Raw genomic sequence first — 15,143 nt, forward strand, 5'->3', positions numbered from 1 at the left:
TGATGCCCAGTTGGATCCACCTTTGGTTATGTGCTTTCTCATTACACATTTAAAATAAAAATCATGCTTGATTTTCTTGTCACAAGTGGTTAATACCGGTGACAAGGTCCTCCGTTTATATGTTTATTTTAGTACAAATGGGGTGAGGGGTGAGGGTATCGAACATAGATGTGCGATTAGTGGAATTCGAACTCAAGATCATGAGCCTCACGTAATATAGTAATAAAATAAAAGATTTAGAAAAATTGTTCCGATAACATAATAATCAATTCGAACTCAAGATTATGAGCTTCTCGTAATAAAATAAAGGATTTAGAAAAATTGTCCGGATAACATAATAATCATTAAAAAAGTTCAGAAAAGTTGTATTTGTACGTGACATAAAGCAATAAATTGGACTAAAATAGTTTTGTGCTCAATTTGACTGAGTAATAACCTTATTTCAATATATAAATAATTAATTAATTTAAATTCAGCCTAAAAGAATTGAATTTCAAAACCCTTTTCCTTCATTTTTTTTACTGTCGAATGAAAATAGCAATATTAATTTATTTTTTCCATACAAATAATTTTTTTTCCCTTCCATTTTGTAAAAAATATTTCTTGGCCTTTTCCATTAATTTGAATGTACTATCATCATTTTATTTTGGATTGAAGAATGTTTTGGAACGACAACATATCAGATATTTTTTAGAATCTTAATCTTGGTCGAGTGTTATTATGTCTTCATCACTTTCATATTTGTTATTTCACATTATTATTTTTGGAATGAAATTTCATGGCAAAATACGTACCTCATTTCATGCATGTACAAAATATTAAAAATAAATATATAGTTTGTTGAGCTCATATTATGCAAAGCCTAAAATGGAAGTTCAAAAAACACGAAGAGCCCAATAGACAAGCTCATGAAGGGATCGATTGAGGACCACAATGGAATGAGTCGATCCACGATGAATAAACGTGGAAGATGGCAAAACTGTTCAGTGGAGTTGAACAAAAACATGAAGGAAGAATCAGGAAAAGGACACAACAAAACATCCAACAAAGCAGCAGCAAAGCTTCTTTAATTCTCTTAATATTTTATCTACATATTTTCCAATTTCTAGCATCGTAGTTTCTTTAGATTTTGGCATATCCCTCCAACTTTTTTTTGTAAAAATGTCGTTTATGGTTATAACAACGTAATTAAATTTGATGTTGTTTATGGAATTTCTCTACAATTTCATTATATTCCTCAATTTATATTTTTCGCTTTGAAATCATACGGAGGGAATTAGAACTAACGGTCGAATCGAGACACAAAACGTTTGATAAAGAAGTCGGATCAATTCATACTTGGCACGATTACGTGCCTGGCACGTCCCGCAAATTTCGCGAGAAACATAGTTATTCTAAAAATGGATTTTAAAAAAGAGAATATTTACATTTAAATTTATGGTTAGTAAATTTTTCTGTTAAAATTTAAGATAGTATATTAATATATAATTTTTGAATTCAATTAATGGTTTTAACATTTCAAAATTAGTTTTTATAAAGTATAGAAGCCGAAATGACATAAAACTTTCGAATTTCAAAAAAAAACTTAAATAAATTATTTTTAAAATAATTTTTGTAACCAAAGAATATAAAAATATAGAGTGAGTCTCATGTAAGACCGTCTCACGGATCTTAATCTGTGAGACAGATCAACCATACTCATATTCACAATAAAAAGTAATACTCTTAGCATAAAAAGTAATATTTTTTCATCGATGACCCAAATAAGAGAACCGTCTCACAAATACGACCCGTGAGACCGTCTCAGACAAGTTTTTGCCTAAAAATATATTTTTAATATATTGTCTTCCAAGATCACACACTTGTGTAACATCTCAATATTTTAAGTAGAGATTATAATCATCTCTTATTGATATTTGGATATTTGTTGCATACATTGTTCAGGCATGCAATTTCATGGGATGGGGTTGGGAAATTTGACCGGTTCTTCGTTTTTGCAAATATTCAACTTTCGGACCGTGCAATGGTGGCGATTTAGTACCGATCGAGTACTCTCAACACAAAAAACCAACCCCTCTCGTTTCCCTCGACAACTTTTTAAAGAGAATAAGAAAATCACGCAGATGATCCAAAGCGGCAAGATCCAAGATGCAAGAATGTTGTTTGATAAATTACCTCAGAGAAACACTGTGACTTGGAACTCCATGCTCACTGGATATGTTCAAAATCGGGATATTGCGAGAGCGCGGAAATTTTTTGATGAAATGCCGGAAAGGGACGTTATCTCATGGAATTTGATGATTTCAGGGTACATGTCATGTTACAGAAGGGGGTATGTAGATGAAGGTAGGCTTTTGTTTGATGAAATGCCTGCGAGGGATTCCGTTTCTTGGAACACTATGATTAGTGGGTACGCAAAGAATGGTTGGATGGATGATGCTCTGAGGCTGTTCAATTGTATGCCGGAGAAGAATGTGGTTTCTTGGAATGCAATGATCACTGGGTTTTTGAATAATGGCGATGTTGAGAGTGCTACTGATTTATTTAAGAGAATGCCGAAGCGAGATGCTGCGTCTCTGAGTGCATTTGTGTCTGGCTTGATTCAGAACGATGAATTGGATGAGGCAGCAAAAGTTTTAATTGGATATGAAGAAATAGGCGATGAGAAAAAAGACATGGTGCATGCTTATAATACTTTAATTGCAGGATATGGTCAGAAAGGAAGGGTGGAGGATGCTCGTTTTCTTTTTAACCTGATACCTCCTTGTAGTTGCAAGGAGAATGGGAGACATGCGAGGTTTGAAAAGAATGTAGTTTCATGGAATTCGATGATCATGTGTTATGTGAAAGCAGGGGATATGACGCGTGCCAAGGACTTATTCGATCAGATGGAAGACCGAGATACTTTTACATGGAACACGATGATTAGTGGATATGTTCATGTTCCGTCCATGGAAGAGGCTACAGATCTCTTCTCTAAGATGCCAGCTCCTGATGCATCATCATGGAATTCAATATTATCGGGTTTTGCTCAGCTAGGAAAGATGGAGCTCGCTCTTGATTTCTTTGAGAGAATGCCTAACAAAAACAAGGTTTCTTGGAATACCATAATAGCTGGATTCGAGAAAAATGCAGATTACAAAGAAGCAATTGATCATTTTGTTCAGATGCAGTCTGCAGGAGAGAAACCTGATCGATTCACTCTCTCTTCTCTTCTTAGTGTTTGTGCAGAATCTGTTGCTCAAACACTTGGAATCCAGATTCATCAGCTGGTAACAAAATTTGTTATACCCGACGTACCGTTGAATAACGCTTTGATTACCATGTATGCAAGATGTGGGGCAATATTTGAAGCAAAGAAGGTTTTCAACGAGATTGAATTTCAGAGGAATGTAATCTCTTGGAACGCCATGATAGGAGGATATGCATATCATGGATTCGCTGAGGAGGCCATCGAACTTTTCGAGTCAATGAAGTTGTTGAAAGTAAAGCCAACTTATATCACGTTTATATCGGTTTTGAATGCATGTGCTCATGCTGGCCTAGTGGAACAAGGCAAGTCATATTTTAAATCCATGGTTCAAGATTTTGGTATTGAACGTAGAGTGGAACACTATGCCTCCCTTGTGGATGTTATTGGCAGGCATGGACAGGTTGAGGAGGCCATGGATATTATTAACTGTATGACTATTCAGCCAGACAAAGCTGTGTGGGGGGCCTTGTTAGGTGCTTGTCGCGTGCACAATAATGTTGAGTTTGCAAGAGTAGCGGCTGAAGCATTAATGAGACTTGAACCAGAAAGCTCTGGCCCCTATGTCTTGCTATACAACATGTATGCCGATGCTGGAAGGTGGAATGATGCTGATGAGATCAGGATCTTGATGGAGAGAAACAATATTAAAAAGGAACGAGGTTATAGTAGTGTGAATTCCAGTTATCCATAAACTTGTATCTGAAAGTTCAAGAGAACTCTCAGGCTAAGTTATGATGGAGCTAACTGCATGGGATGTTGCAATGTTGTCTGCAAGTTATTGGTGTCTCCATCAGTCAAAATATGGTTTTCAACTGGTAAGACTTAATTTCTTCTGTTTTTTTTAATTTTTCCCTTGTTCAAGTGCTGTTGGGAGTTAACATTAATTTAATTCTCTTGCATTACTTGTCCATGCTTTGGGATACAGGCTTGATGGGAAAGAAGGAGCTGGGTAGTCTTTTGCGAGTGTCGTGTGAATTGTGCTGCTTATTGCCATTATTGAGAAAGTTGCATGCCCATTGGATTTGAAACAATGCATCTTGCATCGGCATTTATCAACTAATCTTCGTCCTAGAGAAGAAACAAGATCTCCTGGAAACGCAAATCCATTTTTACAATAACTAATTCGAAAGTATTATTTTTTTAGTTTAAATATTGTTTTCTAAAATCTTAATTAATTATCAGATGCAAAATATAAGGGAGATGAAAATTTTCGAAACCAAAGTTGAAACTAAATATCGTTAATCTTAATTCTACTGGGAAAATAAAATTACATTAAAATTTAAAACCAGAAAACATCCCTTCATGATTGTGATCCCTATTCACAAACCTACAAATTTACTATTATATCGATCATACACAGCGCCTACGCTTTAACCCTCTTCGTTTTCTTTGCAGCCGGCGATTTAATGCTCTTGGGTTGCTTCGGCTTAGCTGTAGCTGCCTTCTTCGGAGCCACCTTCTTCACACCCTCCGTCTTCTTCGTCACCGCCTTCCTTTTTGTACCCACAGAGGCAGCTGTGGCTTTCTTTGCTGCTGGTGCTGCTTTAGGTTTCTTTGCTGTGGCCTTTGTGGCAGCGGCTTTCTTGCTAACAGCGGCAGGTTTCTTGGCGGCGGGCTTGGGGTTATCCTTCTTTCCGGCGTCGGATAGCTTGAATGAAGCCTTGATTTTGATGAGCTTTCCTTTCAGAGTGGAGTTCTTCAACTGAAGGCCTAGAATTTTCCTGAAATTCGCCGGTAGAACAGATTTGTGCTTCTCTTCCATGTACTTGGCGATTGCGTAGGCGCTGGACCCACCCTTCTCATTCAGTGCTAACAAAGCCTCCTTGATCATCTGCATATAAAATCGAAACCCATACTCAGAATTCCAACTCCATGGCACGAATCATAAAAAAAAACAAATATGGAGAAATATCAACATGCCTCGAAGTATGGAGGGTGAGAAGAAGTTTTAACCGCCTTGGGTTTCTTCTCTTTCACGGCCGGAGCCTTCTTCTCCGCCTTTGGCTTCGGGGCTTCTGCGGTGGCCAACATCGCGCCGAAATGTGGTTTCAAGAGCTGGAACGGAAAAATATGGAAGTCTGAGAAAATTGCTTTTGCTTCTGCAATGGCAGGGAATTTCCTTCCAGAATATATAAACGGGGAGCGATCTTTCTGAAGTGGATTGCTGAAATCTGATTGGTCCCTCTGAATTGACACGGACTGATACTTTTGGCTGGGGATTTGTGAACCGTACACGTGGCCATTCTCTGAGTCGTTGATAATTGTTTGAATTGGATCGAGCGGTGCCATTCTTATCCGGAAAGATTGCGGGGAAGTGTGTGTTTTCTTGGTAAAAATGGGGACTGATTTTTTTGCGGATTTTTATTTGATTTCGGTTTTGAAATTTGATGACATTAAAGTTTAGAGATTTGTATTAACAATGTGGTTTGAATTTGGGATAATGGGGCTGAGCCTGAGATGGCAGAATAAAATCAATTTTGTAATGTTTTGTGTCGTCTAATGATTTGTTATGTTTAAACATTTTCTAATTTCTAATTTACAACATTCTATAGATTTATTTTAATATTGTATATTTGGGGAAAAAAACTCAATTAAATCTATAATGTTTAATAAAACTTCAATTCGATCTTTTTTCTTTGGAAATACTCGAATTGGCCATTTATCTATCAGAATATTTGCATAATTTGGTCCTTTAAATAGAAATATTTTAAAAAATTACCCTAAATAACATTGATTTGATGATTATTATAAAATAACCCGACCAACTGGTTACAGGATTAGAGTTTTCGAGGAATATAAACATTATAAATGACTTGAGAATGAAATGAAATTCATGACAGAAGATAGGTTGTGAAAAATTCAATGACTACGAGTCCATTATCGATATACATCATAGTATGGATGTTATGCGACTAATATAAAGTAGAGTACTTCTTACTTATACTGATTCTAAGAGTTGGAGTTTGTACATCGAAACAATCAATCTTTCCCAAAGAATTAGAGGAAGGATTACCTCGAATAACTTGACAATATTTCTCAAACAAATCTTGATCTTATGTAAATTGATTAAGAAAACAGAAATTCCGATCAGATATGCATGAAAAATACCTTGGTATAGAGTGAAAACACTGCCGGTTTATTTTTGTGAATGGGAGCAGACATCTTGTTATGAAATAATTTCTACAAATGTTTAAATCTTGTACAAATAAATGATACTAAAAGATTAGTATTCACAGTACCATATGATCACAAGGTCATAGTCTAGATATTAAAAGAGTCATTTCACAATCTAATTTAATGTCAATCTAATTTTGCAGCAATCATCGTGAAGAAGGAAAATTTATACTCACAAAAATGAAGGATTTTATAAGGTTTGAAGAAAAAATACTCCAAATAAGAATAGAGAACAACCCCCAACTAGAGGAAATGAAATTCCACCAGAGAGACGTAGGATTTGGACCAAAAGTATTATTAGAAGATGTCAATAAAACAATTTAAAAAAATTAAAATGAACATCCTTTGTCATGGTGGGACGATAACCAAAATAATATTTGATCCCCGTGAAGATATTTGATCAAAAAATATACAGATTATCATCAAAAAAAACATTTGAACTTTGATTTAATCAAAGCGGAAACATCATTATACAACAATCCAGGTTTTCTAGTAAAAAATAATGGTGAAATCAAAAGAAACAAACTCAAACTATTGATTAATTATCAAAAAATTAATAAAATTATGGAGTTTGATGGGTATTTTATACGTAATATATATCATTTTATCACTTGTATACGCAACACTGAAATTTTCTCTAAATTTTATTGTAAATCCGGATTTTATCAGATTTGGGTTAATAAGAAATCAAGAAATTTCTAATTTTCTCCGCACCATATGGTTATTATACTTGGGAACAATTACCAATGTCATTGGCTAATACTCATATGATATTTCAAAGAAAGGTGAATCATATATTTAAAGATTATCTGGATTTTATGTTTGTCTATATTGATGAAATTTAATATGATCTAAAAATATAGATGCACATGTTAAATATTAAGAGATTTTCTTTAAAGTTTGTAAACATGAATTATTAGTTCTATATGAAAATAAGAAATTCATCGCTACAAAGAATATTGAATTATTTGGAGTTGAAATCCAAGAGTCATGAATAATTCTACATAAACACATTATGGAAAAAGTGCATAATTTTTTGGATAAACTTGAAGACAAAATAAAACTGCGAAGTTTCTCATGAGTTTTTAATTTTGCTGAAATAATTATTAAGAATCTAGCAAAAGACATAAAGATTTACACTTCATTACTAAAAAATTGCAAGATTCTTATGGACAAAAGAATACACTAGAGGACTTAGGCAACTAAAAATAATTTATAAGAAACTTCCAAATAGTATTATTTCTCAAGATAAAAATGATATGATATTATACAAAGATGTCAATGATCAATGGTAAGCAAAAATTATTACAAAGCTCAAACCAGAATGATACAACTATGCAAATGTTGTAGTGAACTATTATTATATGCAGAGGTCATACGATGACACATCAACAAAAATAAATTAAATGTAATAAAAAAACTGTTGAAAAATTATCATTATTTTTACTTGTTACAAAATTTTACCTTGAAAGTTGATAATGAACATGTTAAAATTTTCTTGAACAAAAAAATGGATATTAACCCGAGAAGTGTAGATTTTTAAAATGACAAGATTTATGTCAAAACGATATTTTTGATATTGTTATTATTAAATCTCATTAAAATATTATTGAAGATTTTCTAACAAAAGATGGACATCATTGATGTCGATGACATAAAGAAAATGCAGAGGCATTTGAGGAAACACATTTAAATACTTCAAGTCGAGTTCAACAAGCTTGCATAAAATGCAGAGATGTGGGTAGACTACAATAAGTTTATAAAGGCATTGTCTTGGATTTCATTACAGGTTGTTTACAGTTTTACACTAAGTTGTGGTCTGTATTGCAAAAGTTTGTCCTCCAAGATATCGAGAAATCATTAACTTCTCAAAAGAAGAGTTTTCGAATAAAAGGCTTTATACATGGAGCAGGAGATTCAATTTCCTATATCAAAAATGCTAAGTCGATATCATCTTTAAATGAGTCAGTTATGCAAAAAATGAGGATCAACCTTTCACCTCGAGAATTGAAGAAGGAAATATCAATCTTAAACCTCAAACAAACAATGGAAAATATAAGGTTGGTATTGACGAGCTTGTATTTTTTCAATTTCAATTATATCAGCAGAAGTGTGAGACATTAAAAACTAGAGTATAAATCAACATAATCACAGATCGTGTTGACATATCAAGAAAACATATAAGAATGTGGATGAAAACAAATTGAATTATATCCTAAGGATGTCAAGTCATTGTATTAATTTGGGGTTCTTACCTCGATCTATATCATAACACTCGATTTCTCATAGATATCAGCACTACCAAAATGGATATAAGAAGTTGTTTACGAAACACGAGCGAATAAAGACTATTTGTCCAAAAGTGTCATTTTGGATATATATTTCTCCAGTGCAGTGCTAGAACTAGCCAGGAAAGGCTCACACAAGGCTTTCAATTTTATCAAGCTCAAGAGCTCGGACACCAATGCATAGATCCTCCAGTAGATGAAGTGCACCTTATTGCCGCACTGAGGGAATACGATGTTTCCACTATGAAAGCATGTTGATTATGGGTATGTCTCACGTGGATAGACAAAGTTAACTTTCTGTTCAAATTATTTTAGAATCCAGTTAACAGATCTTTCCTGTTGAGCATAATGACAAGAAAAACTACATGATTTGTCGAATAAATATTTGAAAAGAAAACGAATCTGCTGCAAAAAACAAGCTGCCAGGGGAGTAAATAAGCTCGCCGTAAATTCTGAAATATGAATCCCATCGGAATATGAGTGAAAAAGATCTTCATAGACTGCCCGAGTCAGAATGACCCAGGATTTGAGAAAGATTTTCGGTCAATATTTTACCGAAATAATCTTGCAAATATAAGTTACCACTATCAAGAATGGTAGACAAAAGGAAAAAAAGAGCACTTTACAAGTAGTCGTCATCAATAATTCACAACAACTGGCAATCAATAATGTAAAGTTATCAATCAAGTCTGAAGTCCGATTTTCAAATCTACAGACTACAAAGAACCTTTCTATATTATCAAGAAAGAAGTAAGTTGGAGGAATATATCATTCTATTTAATTTTCTTTTAAATAAAAGTTGTAATATTATCTTTCAATTTATTTACGTGTATTATATTTTCGCTTACGATTAATACACAAGTTATGTCATTATCCACAAAAGATTATTAATATAATAATATACAACATGCCTGAATAAAATCACCCGACTTTTGCCCCTTCATGTTAGGTTTATTTCAAATTAAATCTATCTCTATGTCTTGAAGAAGATAACTAAACAAGGCTATGCTAAGAAATTTGTGACAAGAACAATCGATAACGACTGTATGGTTAGGTTGTAAAAATCAGTCTCTAAAATCCGACAAATACAATCCGACGATATTTTGGTCAAAATGTATGATGTTTAATTTATTTTACGGAAGTCTGTTCTAAAAAATAAAATAAAAATAATAAAATCAGGGATAAAAGAAAAATTCGAACTAAAATAGTCAAATGTCTAAAATATTTCGAATACTGACTAATGTGATACCACCACCAAAAAAAAAAAAAAAACCAAAGAAACAGCTGAGGAAGAACAAAAATTCCGACAATTGGCCTCATCAACCGTGGTACCAGTGATTCATTGATCAGCTGAATTTGTTTCTTCGAATCTCGATGGGCGGTTCCGAATCAACTCTCACCAGCTCTCAGGTAGATTCTTCAACTTTAATGTGTGATTCTGTATAATTCCTCAACTACGAAGCCCTAATCTCAATTACTGTCCCCAATGCTAAAGATTTCTCGTCATTATTCCGCCAATCATCTCCTTATGTGGTGATTGTTGCAATGATTTTTCTCTGTATGCATGTGCAGGGGAAGAATCTGGATGATGAGATCACCACTGTCTCGGATCGTACGGAGGTTAGGGACCCAATCTTGGAGAAGCTGAAATCCCTGAAAATCGTGAGCCCTTTACAAATCAAACCTCTGTCAGGATGTATTAACTTCATGAATGTGTGATTGATGATTCTCTCTTTCTATTTGGGTGGGGTGGGGGTGATTGTAACAGACGGCGCCAATACTGACGTCAGCTCCTCCGGGTGAGAGTAGTTTGACAGATATCCTTGTGAGGAAACCATCTTCTTCTTCCACTTCGGGTGTGCCTCTTTATTATCTTTTTATTTGTCTACTTGATTTTTGTGTCTGCTTTTGTTTTTATTTTTGTCGCCCGGACTTTGTTTTCAACATTATTAATTGTTTTCTTTTTATGTCTGCACGCGAATGGCAGAAGAAAAAACTTGAAACAAACTTATGTAGCGTTAAGTGGAACTTACTTTCTAGGAAGTGAAAGAATGCTAAAAAGTTTGACAAGATTGATATTTTCAATTCCGTCCCCAAATAACTCGTGAATTCCATCTTAAATATGGCTTTCTAAAACTTTGTTGAGTACGGCAAGAAGTGATGGCAATGGCGGTTTCTATTTAAGCTTGGTTTTTTTTAGTATATTAGTTTTAAACTCCACATTCGAGCATTAAAGCACTTGGTTGAATTCGAGAATACATAATTTTGGCTACAAACACTAGCCGAAAGTTAGAGTTCAACTCCACATCAGGAGGTTTTTTCAAGTTAAATATGCTCTTAACTTCAGTTTAAAGGCATAATGATTCCGTTATTGGTGCTAATGATGTCATTCAATCATGTTTCACTATAGCGCTCAACCTTCTCTTTAAACGGTCTGCAATATTAAGCGCTGCTTCGACGACTTTGCAAAGTCTAGTGACACAATTGACATGAAGAGTTGCTTAATTCCTTAAGGTTTCATGTAGAGTCTCATGAGATGGTATTATTATTGCCTACGAACAGTTCACAAGGAGGCTGCACCCGGCGGTGCATTCATATCTATATCATGATTTAACTTGGCTTGAATTATCATCGCGGTGAAGGTTTTGGCTTCCAAATTTATGATCTTTAACATTAAGTAAGAAAATGGAAGCTTTTCAAAATTTTTCGTTTTCTTTTAGGCACACAATTCACACACACATGTGTGTATGTATCATTTATCAACCATCATTGCAATATTTATCAACCATACTATTATCTACAAGCAATAACCCCTGTAACTGCTTTCCTCTATTGATTATTCACAAGCTAGCCTATTACATTCCATTATGGAGTTTAACAGTTACCCTTGGAATGCTGTTTAGAATTTCACTTCTTATGTTAATCTAGAAGTTGATACTACAATTAAATGGTATCCTGTTGTGTTTTGGAAGCTTCGGAATAATATAATTTTGAAATTCTATGTTGCAGTTCAATTGAAAGTCTGAGTTGTGCCTTTTGTTTGACAAAGGCACTCTATAACATTGTTAGTTCTTTTACAGTCTTGTTACTTTCTCGTGGTTTTTAAATCCAAATGGTCTAATTAATTGTCAATATTTTTGTTTTTATGTTATTTCTAACTAGGTATTGTAAATCCTAATGTGCTACTGGAGCTCTTCTCAATGTATCGGGATTGGCAAGAAAAGAAGGCAGACAATATTAGTAAAAGACAGGTTGGAACAGGTCGCTGCAAATATTCCATTGATGCATCTGTTGTTATTCTTAAATGTTCATTGTTCTCCATTGTGACTACATTTATGTTTATGTAAGAAAACCATATCAAAAACTGAAAAAAAATTTAGAAGTTGGCGACTACGGCATATGTCCAAGATGCATGCAGCATGTTAGGTTATTTGGCTTTGATTCTGTGAGAACTTAGGTACCCGGTAATCAATTGCCAGCAAAGCTTGCGGATTTGAATGTCTTAATTGGTTTCTTGCTTATCTGCATCCATGTCATATCTTTGGAATCGGAAACATGTTTAGTTCGCTTATAATTTTTTTGTTGGAAAAAGTTTGATGATTTCAATTGTTCGAAAGTAGTTATTTTCTTATGTTTTCGACAGGAAGATATTGAAAACAAGATAGAAGTTGTAGATGCTTTGGCAGTTAAGCTTCTCCAACGTTTTAATTACTCGGTATCAGCAATGAAGACTACCTCTCATAATCTTTCTGAAGGTACCTAATCCACTCATCTAAAGCTATGGAAATTGTTGGGGTGGTTGATTAAAAAATATATTTCTTGACTACTTCGGTGTGTGTGGGTAATTAGTAGATATGACAATTGTAGCTTACAAATGCAATGTACAACCCATAAGCTGACAGCCACATGGTTTTCATTCAATTCTTCAAGCATATTTTTAGTTCCAGCGGACGCTTGTGTACCGCATAAAATTTGATGATCTAAAATAGTGGCATTACGGAAGAAACTTCCATTTTAACATGGCATGCTTTTTATGATTAAAAAATATTTATAGCAAGATCGTAATCAAGTTTTTGTAATACTTTATGCACTGTGGAGCCTCTGCAGTAATTATCACGGTTAACATAATTTTATTCAAACATCACACAGTTCATGCCTTGCAAGTAGAACTTGGAGAGTTGAAAGGCAGATTAACCGAAGTCATCAGCAATTGCGATGCATTATGCAAGAGAATAGCTATCGAAGGACCAGAAACGCTGCGATCTTCTATCTCGCCAATCACAGTAGCCTCGACCGACCAGAAGAACCACCCTGTGTCGACACCCTTGCCGTTAACTTCACAAGGGGAGGATCATTTACAATAGCAAGCTAGTTGGTTCCTTTTTTCCCTCTAAAATTTGGTTTTTACAGTTTCTTTTTATAGAATTGCAATTAGATAGATTCCGATGCTTGGATTGTTTGACAAAATACGATCATTTCAGCGTAAATGAATCACATTGAATCAATCCCCCAACAGTCGACCCATTATTGATTTTTTTTTTTCCGTTCTGTATTTCTTGGATCCGAACGAATGATTAAATTTACATGACAATTAAGTATAAAAGATTATACCAATTGGTTTTTGTATCAAAATATATTTTCAAAAGTACCCCACCCAAAATATGGACTATATGTTGTTACTATATCTATCTACCTACTTATACTTAAAGCGTGCAATTGAGCTAGATGGCCAGTTTCCTCCCCGTTCACGGTAACAATCGCTACAGATGTCTTTATAAAACATAGTTTCATACACCCAAAACCACGTGTGCTGCTTTCTTCTCTCCACCTCACCCTTGACCTCCCGGTTGCAATAGCTTTACGCATATCCTCATTTTCCCCCTCCTCTTTTTTCCTCTTGCGTTGGATTTTGGCTTTTCACCATCTCAGATTGCAGCATCCAAAACCTTTTCCGATAGGCTCGTTGTTTGGTTCCTCCTTTCTCCAACTCCTCGGTATCGCCTCTGCTGCTTCTCCCCTTGACTTCTACGAAACGGTGGGACTCTTACGACTCTTCGGTCTGCTCTTTTCTCCTTTTGTCTTGTGCACCTGCCTTTTACAGCTACGTCTTCTTTGATCGGCCATCTTCTTTGTCCTGCTTTAGCATCGTTTATTTTGCTCTCTCTGACGTACTTCTTTTCCTCCTCAGGTTGCCTTGGTCTCCACCTCTTCCACCTTGCACCGCGCGCGCAGAGCCCAACAAAAATATTTGTTCGGTGCGTTGCCGGCGTCTTGTCTCTTCTTTCGGTTTCTTGATTCTAAGTCTGTTGCGTTCCTTCCTTCTTCATCCCGTTGATAAGCTTCTCTTTTTCTCATTTTGTCCCCACGTTTTTCTCAGTTTTCCCTACACTCTTGTGTTTGCTCCTCTTTGCTCTCGCTCCACATATTTGCCTTACACAGTCACTTCGGTATTGGTTTGTTTGCTTCTTTCTCCTATTTTCCCTTCATATTTTTTAAATAAAATGCTTATTCACATTTTGTGAAACCGTCGGCTGCTTTTAGCATGTTCAATCCTCATACTTAGTGGTGTTACACAACCTGATGTATACACGCTAGACTATAATGGGAATTTTGAAAACTCGATGCATCCCCCTATATAACGTAACGTTGTTTTGTTTGATTCTTTTCCCTGTTTTCTCGTAATTTCCTCTTTAATGAAATGCCTATTTACATTCTGTGAAATAGTATGCTGCTTTCATCATATTCATTCCTTATACTTAGTGGAGTCACGCAACCTGGTATATAAACGCTAGAATGTAATTAATGGGGATTACCAAAACTCGATTCAGCCCCCTACATAAAGTAACAGAGTCGTTAACTATAGCCCGAAATAAAAACCCAAAGTCTAGAACCCTCAACAAACTAATCCAACAACCACCACTTCACAAAACAAAGTTTTACTACTTGTCGATGACATTAAGATACGTTCTGACAGCCCAAGAAACAGCCAGCTTGTGCATACACTTTGCTTGACTCACGTGTCACCTGTACGTATTTATTTGTATATGTCCCATATATGTTGCCAACCAAAAAATTAAATTGCTACGCAAGGAAAATGTCCCAAATCCAAAACCCCCACAAACTAAGTTTTTTTACATTTATTGGCTCAAATTTCAAATGGGTTCATCTCACTGGATATTGATGTATATTTTGTTGCTTGCCTATATCGTTTTCATCTTCGTCCGCATAAGGCTCCACTATATCAGCCCGTACGTGAAACATATTTGTAACATAATCTCAAAATAACACAACATCTACACAATGAATAATAATGAAAATTAAAAGCATATAATAATGTAATTGTTGTATTTATGATTCTTTAATCTTTCTTGATGCTATAAAAGATAATTTAATGGATCTACTCCATATTTTTGTGTAATATTGTAAAT

General features: G+C 34.9%; 3 protein-coding genes across 4 annotated transcripts; 2 read left to right on the forward strand and 1 right to left on the reverse strand.

The window, feature by feature from the left end:
* The first annotated feature begins 1,921 nt into the window (after window positions 1–1,921).
* Window positions 1,922–4,687, forward strand: LOC140986289 (pentatricopeptide repeat-containing protein At1g62260, mitochondrial). Its single transcript, XM_073454429.1, has 2 exons — window positions 1,922–4,068; window positions 4,179–4,687. The coding sequence occupies exon 1, from the start codon at window positions 1,947–1,949 to the stop codon at window positions 3,942–3,944; it is 1,998 nt and encodes a 665-aa protein (XP_073310530.1). The 5' UTR covers window positions 1,922–1,946; the 3' UTR covers window positions 3,945–4,068; window positions 4,179–4,687.
* On the reverse strand, window positions 4,476–5,555 carry LOC140986290 (histone H1). Its single transcript, XM_073454430.1, has 2 exons — window positions 5,174–5,555; window positions 4,476–5,084 (listed from the first exon to the last, which is right to left on the reverse strand). Exons 1-2 carry the CDS (start codon window positions 5,540–5,542, stop codon window positions 4,617–4,619), a joined length of 837 nt encoding a protein of 278 aa, XP_073310531.1. The 5' UTR covers window positions 5,543–5,555; the 3' UTR covers window positions 4,476–4,616.
* A 4,393-nt stretch (window positions 5,556–9,948) lies between these two features.
* On the forward strand, window positions 9,949–13,216 carry LOC140985613 (uncharacterized). 2 transcript variants are annotated; one of them, XM_073453476.1, is made up of 6 exons: window positions 9,949–10,125; window positions 10,288–10,377; window positions 10,484–10,571; window positions 11,878–11,966; window positions 12,359–12,470; window positions 12,865–13,216. In XM_073453476.1, the coding sequence occupies exons 1-6, from the start codon at window positions 10,090–10,092 to the stop codon at window positions 13,077–13,079; spliced, it is 630 nt and encodes a 209-aa protein (XP_073309577.1). In that variant the 5' UTR covers window positions 9,949–10,089; the 3' UTR covers window positions 13,080–13,216. The 2 variants fall into 2 exon arrangements, with proteins under 2 accessions (XP_073309577.1, XP_073309578.1); XM_073453477.1 differs by having other exon boundaries at window positions 12,883–13,216.
* The last annotated feature ends 1,927 nt before the right edge of the window (window positions 13,217–15,143 follow it).

This window comes from Primulina huaijiensis, chromosome 10 (assembly GCF_012295235.1).
Source record: "Primulina huaijiensis isolate GDHJ02 chromosome 10, ASM1229523v2, whole genome shotgun sequence".
In the NCBI taxonomy this organism is placed as follows: Eukaryota; Viridiplantae; Streptophyta; class Magnoliopsida; order Lamiales; family Gesneriaceae; genus Primulina; species Primulina huaijiensis.